The 12,522-nt window shown below is 48.0% G+C and overlaps 4 protein-coding genes across 4 annotated transcripts; all 4 read right to left on the minus strand.

Annotated features, from left to right (window-relative positions):
* Positions 1–1,134: 1,134 nt before the first annotated feature.
* On the minus strand, positions 1,135–5,560 carry LOC6041396 (ubiquitin carboxyl-terminal hydrolase 38). Its single transcript, XM_038255026.1, has 7 exons — positions 5,324–5,560; positions 3,540–3,885; positions 3,268–3,473; positions 3,052–3,207; positions 2,852–2,989; positions 2,600–2,784; positions 1,135–2,539 (listed from the first exon to the last, which is right to left on the minus strand). The coding sequence occupies exons 2-7, from the start codon at positions 3,871–3,873 to the stop codon at positions 1,237–1,239; spliced, it is 2,322 nt and encodes a 773-aa protein (XP_038110954.1). The 5' UTR covers positions 3,874–3,885; positions 5,324–5,560; the 3' UTR covers positions 1,135–1,236.
* A 3,454-nt stretch (positions 5,561–9,014) lies between these two features.
* Positions 9,015–10,511, minus strand: LOC119766283. The gene has a single exon (XM_038250733.1). The coding sequence runs from the start codon at positions 10,509–10,511 to the stop codon at positions 9,015–9,017; it is 1,497 nt and encodes a 498-aa protein (XP_038106661.1).
* A 13-nt stretch (positions 10,512–10,524) lies between these two features.
* On the minus strand, positions 10,525–12,065 carry LOC119766284. Its single transcript, XM_038250734.1, has 3 exons — positions 11,786–12,065; positions 11,305–11,730; positions 10,525–10,796 (listed from the first exon to the last, which is right to left on the minus strand). Exons 1-3 carry the CDS (start codon positions 12,063–12,065, stop codon positions 10,525–10,527), a joined length of 978 nt encoding a protein of 325 aa, XP_038106662.1.
* Positions 12,066–12,086: 21 nt separating this feature from the next.
* LOC119766285 lies at positions 12,087–12,515 on the minus strand. Its single transcript, XM_038250735.1, has one exon. The coding sequence runs from the start codon at positions 12,513–12,515 to the stop codon at positions 12,087–12,089; it is 429 nt and encodes a 142-aa protein (XP_038106663.1).
* Positions 12,516–12,522: the final 7 nt, after the last annotated feature.

Raw genomic sequence — 12,522 nt, forward strand, 5'->3', positions numbered from 1 at the left:
AACCCCCCGGGCATTTGAGCCCCCTGGATGAGGTCGCATAAGGGGCAAACCCCCATCCCCTCGGACGAACCCTGGACTACGCTGGAATATCAACGCTGAGACGAGAAAAGGCGAGACGACAACGAGAAAGACGACATCACCCTGTGGAGAACCCGTAAATTTAGTGTAGTTTTTCTTTTAATTGTATTTTAAACGTAATGACACCGGAGGTAGCAATTTGAAAAGGTGTAAGCCTTACGCTGCTGTATTTAATAAATAAACAAACAAACAAACAAACAAACAAACTATACTAAAGGAAACTATGTTAGAAAACCCAGCCAAATTATTTAATCTTGAGACTGATTCCAGAGACTGTAAAAATGCAGGGATCAAGTCTCCCTAAACGGACTTTTTTAAACAATTGATTGTAAAAACATTATGACGATAAATTTAACGTCAAATGCGTAAGGGTTTTGGAGTTGATATGTTTATCAAACAATTCACGTATAAAACATATTTTTTTTGAATAATTTTTGAGTGTTTTCTATACTCATCAAAACAAAGAAAAAAGATCTCTTGGAAGTTTTTTGCAGCACTTTTTAGAAAAATGTGTGTAACTCAATCTAAACATTTTTTAATTTTTTTCTTTGTTTTCTACAATGAGTTTTAGTCACGTTTTAGTCAATTTCGCACAACTTTCTAGAACAAAGCTAATTGTTTTACCCACATGCTGACGAGATACAGCCTTGGGATCAAGTGTCCCCACTCTCCCCTACTGTGGTAATTTACTTTTTTTTTCTGTGTAGGTTTGTTAGGTTTGATCTGTCATTGCAGGGCTGGACAAAGGGGCACTCAGTGGAGTGCGCTCAATTACACCACAATAGGGTGATCTACACCACACAGAATTGACTTTATGAATTTGAGGAAGGCACCAACCACCTAAAGGTGGATTAGTAACGTTTTTGTATGGTCACCCTTCGTACATGTTATTTTTGCTACCATTCTAGTGGCTTTTCATGCCAAAAAAAAGCAATTCAAGTATTCAACATGCATATCCAAACTACCTTTAAATTGTAGAGTAGCAACCAAAGGCCGAGAAAGCTAAAACCACATGTTTTTATCTGTTTTTATCATACCAAATAACAAAACATTTTATTTTTTTCAAAAGTTTATTTACCATCTGAATCTTTGTTGAACGACTGCAAAGTAGTACATTTTCAAAACGCTTAAATACTCTTCTGATCGTGAAGTATTCCACTAGTAGATAAAGCGATTACTATAATCGACCGAACTGCCACCGCACGAGCTTGGAGGTGGATCGTCCTTGTCCGAATCGTGGTTCCTGGGTAGCACAAACTTGTTGATGCCAAGTGCCCGTTGTTGAATTTTCTTGCGGCTTTCACTCCGGATTTCTTCATTGTACGATTGATTATCACCATGAACGATTTCACGTAAATGCAGTGGAAGATCTTCTAGTTCTGGGAGCTGACAATCCGTACCAGCTGTTCCAAGACTTACGCTCGGCTCCATATCATCGTCCAAATCCAAACTGTTGGAATTTATGCCACCGCCAGCAGTAGGAATCAACTGATAAAACAGTATGTACGGTGTGTTTGGGCTGGCCAGTGTGTGAAGTTCGTCCACGGAAACTTTGGTGACGAAATTATCGTTGAACTTGTACCAACAGTCGGGCTTGTCTTGTGCATAGGTGTAGTAGTGTCCAGAGTCCATGCTGGTGCCCGCATGCACGACTGCAGCGTAAAGCGAATAACGTACGATCGAGGCCGGTTCCAGCTCCGGAACGACTCGCAGCGAAATTATCTCGTCGTGCAACACCTTGTTCATCAACTTTGCCCGGGTGTGTCTCTGTTGGTCATACTGAAAGTGTTTGAGCGTCAGAATCAAATTTTTCGGCGATTTTATGATCCGAATCGATCGCTCTCCATCGCACAGTTGCTTGCAGTTATCACAGTAGTATTGGTTATCGCCTATCAGCTTCTCGGAGGAACAATAAAAGTCCAGCAGCTTCTGTACAGTGTAATTTGACATGTTGGTCGGCTCTGGAAAGGACAATTCGAACGATCGGAACGCGTCAAGGTTGGTACTTTTCGAACCGCATACTCCACACTGGTATGTAACGAAAAGTTTGCCGTCGAAGGTCTTCTGAATCAATGTTGGTGGGAACGTGGTCTCGCTGGCCTGTGGTATAGCCGTCGGAGGAGGAGAGGGAGGATAGCAGTTTGACTCTTCCCCACTGCTGCTGTTGGTAGTACCACTTGCTTTTCCGGCCATAAGTTTTTGAGCACCTTCGTGCGTGTTCCATGGTTTTTTATCTATGTACATTTTCCTCTCTTGCTCGTGTAATTTCTCCAGCAAATAACCGAGGAACTCTGACGAATCCTGCTGATAGCCGGGCACGAAATCCGGAGGACGTGCTGCCACCAGCAACGCTCGCGGCGTCAACTCCGGTCTGTCCGAGTGTAAAAGCAAAGCCAGCAGTTTCTGAATTTGGTAAAACAACGGCTCGTCAATTCTGGACAGCAGAATTTCTCGGCTGAACCTGGAAGCAAGAAAGTACGGAAGGTGAGATGAGCTTTCGAGGAAGGCAAAACAATCTTACTGTTTCGTCATGACCAATGCCTGCAAAACGCTGTTCATGTAGCACGTGTTTCCCAGGTTTACTAAACCGACTTTGGCGTTTGTCGGTACCACCGCAATGTTCTGGAAACTGTACTGCTTGTATTGGGGAACATCCAACGCCTGGCGAAAATTGTCCGACCGAGGATACTGCTGCAGACATTCTTCCTGTAATGAGAAACAACATAAGATTGTTTCGTCTCTGCACGGGAGCATGTTCGGCTGTGTTACGCACCAGTTCCTTGTAACGGTTATCGTAAACTGGAAAATGAAGCATTAAAGCTGACAGTGTATCCACGAAGCATAGCAATAAATCGTATGAATTGGGGGATTTGTTTAGATCATGAAGTGCCTTCGGTGCCTTAGGTACAATCTGAAATAAATCAAAACAGCGTTATTCTACCCAGTTTGATGCCATTGAACAAATCAGCTTACCAAATGGAATACCGCGGGGGTGTGGCGAATCGACTTCAAAATACATAGGACAACAGGTCCAAGTTTTGGTTGGAAGAGTGGAATCGATAACTTTTTAAAGTACGAGTGGATAATATCCAACGATAGCTCCAGAAATATGTCATTTTTCTGCTGATCCTGGAATTGGCAAATTGTATCAGTGATCATAACAATGTAATACGCTCATCTAAAACATACCCGCAGTCCATTTAAAATCTCAACGACCCACGTTGTTAAATCAGGCGCGTAATCGATGGTCTCCAGCCAGCCCGCAAGAGTCTTGAATATTTTCTTGATCGCGTTCGAATTTTCAGCTTCCTGTAGAATCCATTGGACACCCGGTTTGATTCTTGCCTTGTCGATCAAAACCAGAATTGCCGATCCGTAGTTTGATACCTCATCTTCTATAAGTGGAAAACAAACTCTTTTAATAACGAATTCCCTCCCCCAAATTAAACCGGTCCTTTTACCCGTAATGATGTGCTTGTAAAGCTTCTTCAAACAGGTGCTTACGATGTCGCCGTAGTGTTCCGGGGTGCGATGCTCAAGATCTCGAAAGAATTGACAAATTTTCCCAATTTCCGACTTCATCAGCTTTATTTCCTGTACCTCCCTGCTGGCGGGCGTGTGCGTCAAGTGAAGTACAATCTCCTCGCAAATCGCCTTAAGCGAGGTTGCGTTCGACGGGATCGAGTCTGGATTGGCCTGCAGCATTGCGATCAGCTCTATCATCTTCGACATTGATTCGATGTCGTACTTGGGCTGGCTGTGGCCCAGCTCCGTGACGTGCTGTTTTACTGCCATTTTAAATTAAGTCTAAAATTAAAAAGCAAACGCTTATAAGTAAATTTTACTTTTTAGGCTCTGCTGAATGACGGCATCAAAACATTTGCAGCCAGAGATTCTGCTGATTCGGTTCGATCCGGATCAAGATGGAGCAAGAAGCCACACGCGATCTATCAGTGAGTCTGCCATCCAGGCGATCCATGCCGGGATGTTATCATAGAGCTTTATGACGTTTCGCGTACGCACACTAGCGCACCATTAGATTTTGCTGGCCGGACAAAATTTAACCTCACTTTTTTTCGTGTACGTACACGCAATACATGCGCACGTAGATTACTCTATCGAGCTGTCAAATCGCAACATGGAGTTAAACTTTCTGTGCAGTTGCTGTGAAGCTTAACATGGCTTTTCAAAAAGTTTAACTCCATGTTGCACGCACACACTCTCACTTTTAATTTCTCGATTGGCTGCATCGTGAGTGTCGATGAGTAGCGGGAGGAGAGCGCGTACGACAAGCATCCAGTCAGACGGAATAAGCTGCCCAGGTTTGGCCGGGCGATTACTCCGGCAAAGTTTGCCATCTACTTCGGCGCGTTTGGCCTTTTTTGTTCAGACGGTTAAATGTTAATTCATCTCCGATTGGTAATTATTGAACAGCCAATAAAAGCATGCTGTTTGAATGTTACAAATTAATGTGTTTTTTTTATCATCCAAAAAATATAAAATTTGTTGAAAAATAAAATTCTAATTTATTTATTTACAAGCTTATTCGCGTTGATATCCAATAATCTATACATTTACAAATATTAGAAATACCCATGAAAGTTAAGTGTAATAGCTAATGAAAATGACATGCTAGAAACAATCCAGCATCTAAAAGCCAAACACATAGAATTTATGTGTTAGACAAATTCGGCGGATTGATGTGGGAAACACTTACGTCAAAAGTGTCGATTTTTTTGCAGTGTACACAAAACGTTGACTCCCAGTCACAAAATATTCTAGCAGAGCTGGTTCTTCCAGATCCTGTTACAACGGTGGAACATTTCTGCTACAATACTGTAAGAATATCCAGCTCTGTGAGAACTCTGCTAGAACGTCGTGACTGGAGTGTATCCAGCTCACTCCGATGGACATTGCCATAAGATGTGAAAGGGATAAACTCAATGTTTACATTTGTTTATAGAACCTAATAAAAAAAACCAAAAGTATTCGCATTTCGAGTCAATCGAGCTTTTCCAGCTCTACTTTTAACTATACATTACATTACATTTCATTCATATGACCATTTGGAAAAATATCTCAAGGTTTCCCTTTTACAACACCTTTTGTGGACCCAAACAAAAAACGTTCTTCCCGATTTGCCCTCTTGTCTACCAATAGTGAAAACTGTTTTTTTCAAGCAACTTTTTCCGTAGTACAGAACAATTGGGTATTTTTCATCCAAAATCAAAACAAACATCACCACCTTTTGAACTGCTATTGTTTACGACTGCTGCTCGAAAACTTGCTCCAGTTTAATGCAGACGATTTCCACTCCGTTTGATACTATTAAATAAAAGCTCTACTATGCGAAGAAACACGTTTTCTTCAAGTTATACATGATTTTGGCACTAACTTTTGTGAACTAATGTGGACCAAATTTGCACAAAATTTAAAGAAGTTTTAATTGAGGTTGGCGGATGACACATCAAGGATGCCATAAGTTGCATGGATGCCAGATCTACTGACAAATCTGCAGAACTCAGACTTCCACAGTCACAGATTTTTGTAAGTCGTTAACAAAATAATTATTAGGGTGGCTCGACGTTGTTTGGTAAACCGTAAAAAAAAATCCAATGCCATCTAGTTAGCCCCAGTAATTCACAAAATTTGACTCTAACTTTTGAAATTGAATGAATGCTTTTGTAAGAAATTTGTTACAAATACCATAAGCACCACATGACCTATTAAACAAAAATCTAGAAGTAAACAATTCAAAACAATTCATCGAGCAATATATCTGGAGTTTTTTAAAGGTCCTTTGAGCTTGAGCAAATCAAGGTTTGTTTCAACGCATTTTTTTGGATTATATTTCAATTGTGTTTTTATTAGAATTTAACTGTTCTGCTCCAGGATGTTACATTTGCAATTCAGAGATTTGGAGAACCTTTCAACTGAGATCAAATCATAAGCCTTTGCAGGGAGGATACATAGGGGAAATATACCCATTTTAATCACACTAAGCCGTTCGACCAATTCTCATCACTTTTGCCGTTTTCCGCTATTAAATCAACATTTTCAGATGTATGAACAATGAAGAGTTGCTTCGACGACGTTGCTTGCTCACTTTTATTTAAGCTATTTATTACTCTGGAACTGTCAAAAACACTTTGTTTAAGCTGCAATTCATGATCAAAGTGCTGATAGGCCGATAATAGAAATAGGCTGAGAAAGGGTATAGTTCCCCTATTTCTACGTTTAGATTTTGCTAACTGGGTGTTTTTTTAGGGAAAATAAATTTTGAGAAAAAACCCTAGATCTATGTTTGGCGTAAAAACTAATATCACAGCTGTTGAAGGAGGAGTGCTTCGATGAGCGGATTCGTTGACATCCCACACGAAGTCCTGAAGGTTCTCGTTGTCCTTTCGATGCTTGCGTCGACGATGTCGACGCCGGCCAGCTTGTGTAGATCGTCGGTCGGGTACCACGGGTCCAGGTTGTGCACCATCTTGAGCAGCTTATTCTGCTTCACCTGGAGTCGCTTTCGGTGCGATTTGGCGCAGTTGCCCCAGACCGCAGCAGCGTAGGTCAGCATTGGACGGATGATGCACTTGACCACAAGCGACTTGTTCTTGATGCTCAGCTTCGACCGCCGATTCAGCAGCGAGTAGAGCGCTTTGGTGGACCGATCCACCTTCCCGATGATGTAGGTAATGTGCTTGTCGTACTTCAGCTTCTTGTCATGCACCACGCCCAGGTACCTGACCTCGTCGTTCCACGTCACAGGCTGGCCGTTGACGCTGATCGATCTCGATCTGCGAGGAAGGTGCCGAGCCGCACGCCTCCTGGTGAAGAAGATGGACTGGGGTTTTCCAGCATTTAGCCACTTCCGCTGAAACTCCTCAAGGTTGTTCTGTGCCGCTTGGAGGTGAGTGACGACGATCTTCGGGTCCTTATCCGATGCCAAGTATGCAGTGTCATCCGCAAAGAATGCGTACGACACTCAATCGATCATCGGCACGTCGGAGGTAAGGATGTTGTAGAGAGTCGGGCTCAGCACTGATCCTTGGGGCACGCCGAAGGGGATGTTGTGGACGGAGGAACGCTCGCCATTCACCGTCACCGTAAACGACCGCTTTGTCAGGAACGACTCGACGATCTTGACCAGGAACGGCTGGAGGGTTGAGCGGAAGAGCTTGTAGACCACGGCGTCCTGCCACATGGAGTCGTAGGCCTTTTCGACGTCGAGAAGGATCATGCCGGTCGACTTCCCCGCCAGGAAACCGCGCTTCACCATCTCCGAGATACGGGCGAGTTGGTGCACCGTTGAGTGCCCCGGCTTGAAGCCGAACTGCTCGTGTGGAATGAGTTGCTCCGTCTCCAGGTGACGGTTTATCCGGGCGAGGATCACCCGTTCCAGGAGTTTGCTCAGGCTGCTCAAAGGCTGATCGGGCGGTAGTTACCTGGATTGGTTATGTCCTTGTTCGCCTTTGGGATGGCGATCACGTTCGCGTGTTTCCAGCCGGCCGGAAAGTAGCCCAAGGCCAGGCAAGCGTTGAAGATTTTGGTCAGGACGACCAACCCTTTTCTTGGCAGCTGCTTGAGGCACGTATTTCGGATTCCGTCTTGCCCAGGAGACTTCCGATTTTTGAGCGTGCGGATGATCGCCTTGACCTCTTTCGGCTTGACAAGGGCGGCCGGAGGCACGGGAGGAGTTGTCTCTCGGATGTGGCCAAGCGCGTTCTCCACAGCGGCCGATGTTTCGGGATCACCTGGTTGCTCGTTGTTGTGGGCAGCGGCGAATGCACTCGCGAGCGCTTCGGCTTTCGCTGAAGGGCTCGCTACGAGGTCTCCGTTGACGTTCAGCGGGGGACTGTACTTGACCGTGTTCCGGACGTTGCGGGTAAGCTTCCAGAACTTGTTGCTGCCGTTGTCCAGCGTCCTTAGCAAGGAGCCGAAGTTTTTGTAGTGGTGTTCGGCGCTTTTGGTACTGATGACGTTGTCCAGGTGGGTCACCACCGCTCCGATGAGCGGGTCCCGTCTTCGGATGAACTACCTACGCCGCACGTTCCTCAGCCGGATTAGCAGCTTCAGCTCGTCGGGAATGTCTTTCTTCTGAGGTAGGATCCTACGCGAAGGGACAGCGGATCCCTCAGCAGCTTTCAGGATGGTGGTGAACTTGTCGATGGCGTCGTCGATTTTCTCCGAGCGATCCAAATCGTTGATCCAGCTTGCGTTAAGGTCGACCTCCCGCTCGATCGAGCGAGCAAATGTGCTCCAGTTCGCTCTGTCGAAGCATCGGACGAGTCTTCCAGCCGGGGCGACTGGAACGTCAGCGTCGATCGTAAAAGTGACCGGCAGATGATCCGACGACAGTTCGACGTGCGTTATCGGCTTCGACATCTGCACCAGGTTGTTTGAGATGACCAGGTCCAACGTGGAAGGCCTCCCTCGTCCAGCGGGGCAGCGGGTGGGAGTATCCGGAGCGTGTATGTAGATGTCCTTGGACTCGTACTCTTGGTGCAAGATTTGTCCTGTTTTGTTGGCCCTGGCACAGTTCCACATCCTATGTCGCGCGTGCAGGTCACCCACCAGGAAGACTGACCCATCCATTCTGCTGAGCTGCCGTATTTCGCGTCGGAACTGACAAAGCGTTGCCCTGCGGGTCGAGCCAGGGTAGTAAACAGCAACGATGTTCACTGGTGCGGGATCACATTGATCATGACCCCTGTTCTCCAAAAACTTCGTGAATTTCAAGCGGACTGTATTTTTCAATTCAAATTTTCGTCAGAGAGAAAAAACGCGCGTGCTTTCTGTGCGAGCGACAAGTAAAAACTTAAGGTAGCTTTATTTCAAGGTTATAGTAAAAGGTAGGAACAAAAACAGAAAAGTTGTGTACGCTAAACTGGAAACCCTAATTTTACGACTAACATCCTCCCCCATTGAAATGGTGCATTTCAATCATCCTCGGTCGTCTCCTTGTCCAGCGGAAGCAGGCAAATCTCCGTCACGCCTCGCTTGCATTCGCCCTTCGCCGTCCGTAGTGTCACCACCCTGGTGACGTCGTCCTTACCGGGATGCAGTGCGATAATCCGACCAAGTTGCCACTGCATCGGCGGAGCGTTCGGGTCGCTGATCAGCACCAAAGCGCCCGGTTGAATCTTGGTGGTTTTGAACCACTTCTGGCGGTTCTGCAGCTCCGGCAAATACTCCGCAATCCACCTCTTCCAAAACTGCTGCTGCATTGCCTGCACGTGTTGCCAGCGGGACAACGTCGACTGCTTGAGCTGGAGATACGACGGCTCTGGAACCGTTTGCATTTCTCGTCCGATGAGAAAGTGGGCTGGAGTCACGGCGGTCAAATCGTTCGGGTCGTTGGAGCACGGCGTCAACGGCCGCGAATTCAGCACGGCTTCTATCTGCACCAGCACGGTGGTCAGTTCTTCGAAGGTGAGTTTCTGATTGCCGACTACTCGCTTCAGGTGATGCTTGACCGATTTTACTCCAGCTTCCCAGATCCCACCGAAATGCGGACTGCGCGGCGGGATGAAACTCCAGGTGATTCCGTGACTGCTGCAAAATTCCTCCACCTGCTCGATGTGCTGCTCCTCGGCAAACAGCTTGGCCAGCCGCTCGAGTTCTGTCTCCGATCCAGCGAAATTGGTCGCATTGTCAGAGTACATCTTGTTCACCAGGCCCCGCCGTCCAGTGAAACGCCGCAAGGCAGCGAGAAACCCCTCCGTCGTCAGACTCGAGACCAGCTCCAGGTGTATGGCTCGTGTGCTCATACACACGAAGAGGGACACGTACCCCTTCGTCATCATCGGCCTTCGTGCTGCGGTCAGCGACTTGACCAGGAACGGCCCAGCGAAATCAACTCCAGTGTTGAAGAACGCCGGCGCGGGTTGTACGCGGTACGACGGGAGATCTCCCATCAGCTGAACCGTCTTCGTTGGATCGACTCGAAAGCACGTCACGCATCCCCGAGTCACCTTCCGGATAGTCGTCTTGACGTTCATCGGCCAAAAGCGTTGGCGTATCAGCGCAAGCAAGCCCTTCTGGCCCACGTGGAGGTTCTTTATGTGCTCGTATCGGATGAACGATTCCGTGACAGGATGCTTGGCAGGCATCAGGATCTGGTGCCGGCTGTCGTACGGCACGAAAGCTTGTTTGATCCGACCGCCAACTCTCAGAAGGCCGTCGTCAGGATCGATTAACGGGTTCAGTCCTCGCAGACGGTGCGAGTGGTTCTCCTTCAACGCCAACAGCTCGGTCTGGAACCGCACCACCAGGATCATGCTGCGAAGCAGTCGGCGGAAATCTCCGAGCTTGTCAAAGATCCACAATCGCTGAATCGGCGCCGCCAGTGCCAGACACTTCGAGGATCGCAATCCCGGGAGGTCCGCGCCGTCGAGAAGAGGGGGTTGCACAACCTCGATTGTGTGATTGTTCATCGGCACCGGCCCGTCATTCCAAATGACCCGAGTTTTTGGGCATCACCCCTCTCGAAATCAGGTCGGCAGGATTGTCATCCGTCGGGATGTATCCCCATCGGTACTTACTGGTCAGCTGCTGGATTTTCCTTACCCTGTTGGCCATAAAAAGTTCCAGGTCATCGGGCTTCTTCGCGATCCAGCTCAGCACCACTTGCGAGTCGCACCACAAGTTTACCGAATCGAAGCAAACATCGACAACGTTTACCAGCTTGTCAACCAGTTCAGCGGCCGAGCTCCTGTGGTCTAATGGTTACAGGTTTCGCTTTATGAGCGGAAGGTCGTGGTTTCAAACCCACATGGCTCGGCACATCCTTTCCCCTGTACTCTTCACATGTATAAGGACCAACTGTTCTCTGTATAATTGCCCTGCAGAGCTCCACGGCCCGATCGCAAAAAGTGCTTTGAAGGGACGAGTTTTTCAGAAACCAGAATTTAAGGGCTAGCTGGGTATAAGTAAACGTAAAATGTGCACTTCGGTTCTAGCGATACATTTGGACAGTACAGAGTGGAAAGGCAGAGCCAAAGAGGATTGAAAAACATTCAAACCTCTTCGGCGGCGAAGTTACGGCAGTGGATCGCTCGACACACTCGCTCAACAATAGCGTGTGTGCGTGTCCCATCTGCCTAATAACAGAAGAAGCCTTTGTGATTCTATAAATAGAATTGCAAGTCCGCAATAGATCTAATTCCTGGTCGCAGTGGATAGTGGCATCGAACAAAAAAAAAGCCAGTTCAGCGAGAAGCAGCGCACCCTCAAGTTCGCCTTTTGGGGTGCTGAGTTCTTTCGGGACGTTCTTGACCTTCTTTGGGAGGAGCTTGGACTTGCTGCAAATTAACCGCATCGTGATCTCGCCGTCCGGGTAGATGTTGCGTGCGTACACGCTGGCGCCATACGCATCGTCCGACGCGTCGGAATAACCGTGGAGTTCCACGCGTTCTGCCCCTTCATCGTAGACGCACCGGGAAACCCGAAAGTCATTCAGTGCAGGCAGCTGCTTCCGGAATCGACGCCACTCGTTGGCCACACTCTCCGGGACCGGGTCCAGCCAGCCGATGTTCTTCAACGTGCCGACCTTCCGCAAGATCAGCTTCGCAGTTGTCACCACCAACAGGCCAAGTGGATCAAAGAATTTGGCAATTTCGCTGAGTACTTTCTGCCGCGTCAGCGGCTTCGTTTCTTCCTCAGGTGGTAGCACGGTGAAGGTGAACCAGTCCTGCGACGCGTTCCACGCCACACCCAGCGTCTTCCGGAACTTCTTCGAGAATCGCTGGATCGTTCGCGCACCATTTGTGCGCGTCAAGGCCGCCGGTGTTCAGCAGCTTGCGCAAGTCTCGACACAGCAGTCGGGCTTCTTCTACACTCTGCGCTCCGCAAAGTCCGTCGTCCACGTAGAACGATTTCTTCAGTGCCGCCGAGGCCAACGGGAACTCCTTCTCGCCATCCTCCGCAATCTGGTTCAACGCCATCGTCGCGTGAAACGGAGATGACGCCAGGCCGTAAGTCACCGTCATGAGCTCGAACACCTTCAACAGCTACGATCGGTCGTCACGCCAAAGTATGCGCTGGTACGGCGTGTCTTCGGGGTGAAGCTCAATCTGGCGGAACATCTTCGGGATGTCCGTGGTGAAGACGTACCGGTAGCAGCGGAAGTTCAGCAGGATCGACAGCAGGTCGTTTTGTACCGTGGGGGCAACCTTCAGTGCGTCGTTTATGGACACTCCAGTCGACGTTCTCGCCGAGCCGTCAAACACGACTCTCAACTTCGTTGTTGTACTGCTGGGCCGCAAGACGCAGTGATGCGGCAGGTAGTACGCGGATCCAGGTGGTTCGGACGGTCCGACATCGACTTCCTTCATGTGTCCAAGCTGCTCGTACTCGTGGATAAACTTGGCGTACTCTCGTTTCAGGTCAGGTTGCTGATCCAGCCGCCGCTCAAGGTTCAGGAACCGACGGATCGCCATGTCTCGT

Source organism: Culex quinquefasciatus, chromosome 2 (assembly GCF_015732765.1).
Source record: "Culex quinquefasciatus strain JHB chromosome 2, VPISU_Cqui_1.0_pri_paternal, whole genome shotgun sequence".
In the NCBI taxonomy this organism is placed as follows: Eukaryota; Metazoa; Arthropoda; class Insecta; order Diptera; family Culicidae; genus Culex; species Culex quinquefasciatus.

Coding starts and splice junctions, on each gene's coding strand:
- LOC119766285 (XM_038250735.1), bottom strand. CDS start 12,515: ATGGCGATCCGTCGGTTCCTGAACCTTGAGCGGCGGCTGGATCAGCAA.
- LOC119766284 (XM_038250734.1), bottom strand. CDS start 12,065: ATGACGGTGACTTACGGCCTGGCGTCATCTCCGTTTCACGCGACGATG. Junction 11,731..11,785: donor TCCGGAAGACGCTGGGTGTG/GCGTGGAACGCG, acceptor CACCTGAGGAAG/AAACGAAGCCGCTGACGCGG. Junction 10,797..11,304: donor CCCAAAAGGCGAACTTGAGG/GTGCGCTGCTTC, acceptor TGTAACCATTAG/ACCACAGGAGCTCGGCCGCT.
- LOC6041396 (XM_038255026.1), bottom strand. CDS start 3,873: ATGGCAGTAAAACAGCACGTCACGGAGCTGGGCCACAGCCAGCCCAAG. Junction 2,990..3,051: donor CCCCCGCGGTATTCCATTTG/GTAAGCTGATTT, acceptor GATTTATTTCAG/ATTGTACCTAAGGCACCGAA. Junction 2,540..2,599: donor GCATTGGTCATGACGAAACA/GTAAGATTGTTT, acceptor TCTTGCTTCCAG/GTTCAGCCGAGAAATTCTGC.
- LOC119766283 (XM_038250733.1), bottom strand. CDS start 10,511: ATGAACAATCACACAATCGAGGTTGTGCAACCCCCTCTTCTCGACGGC.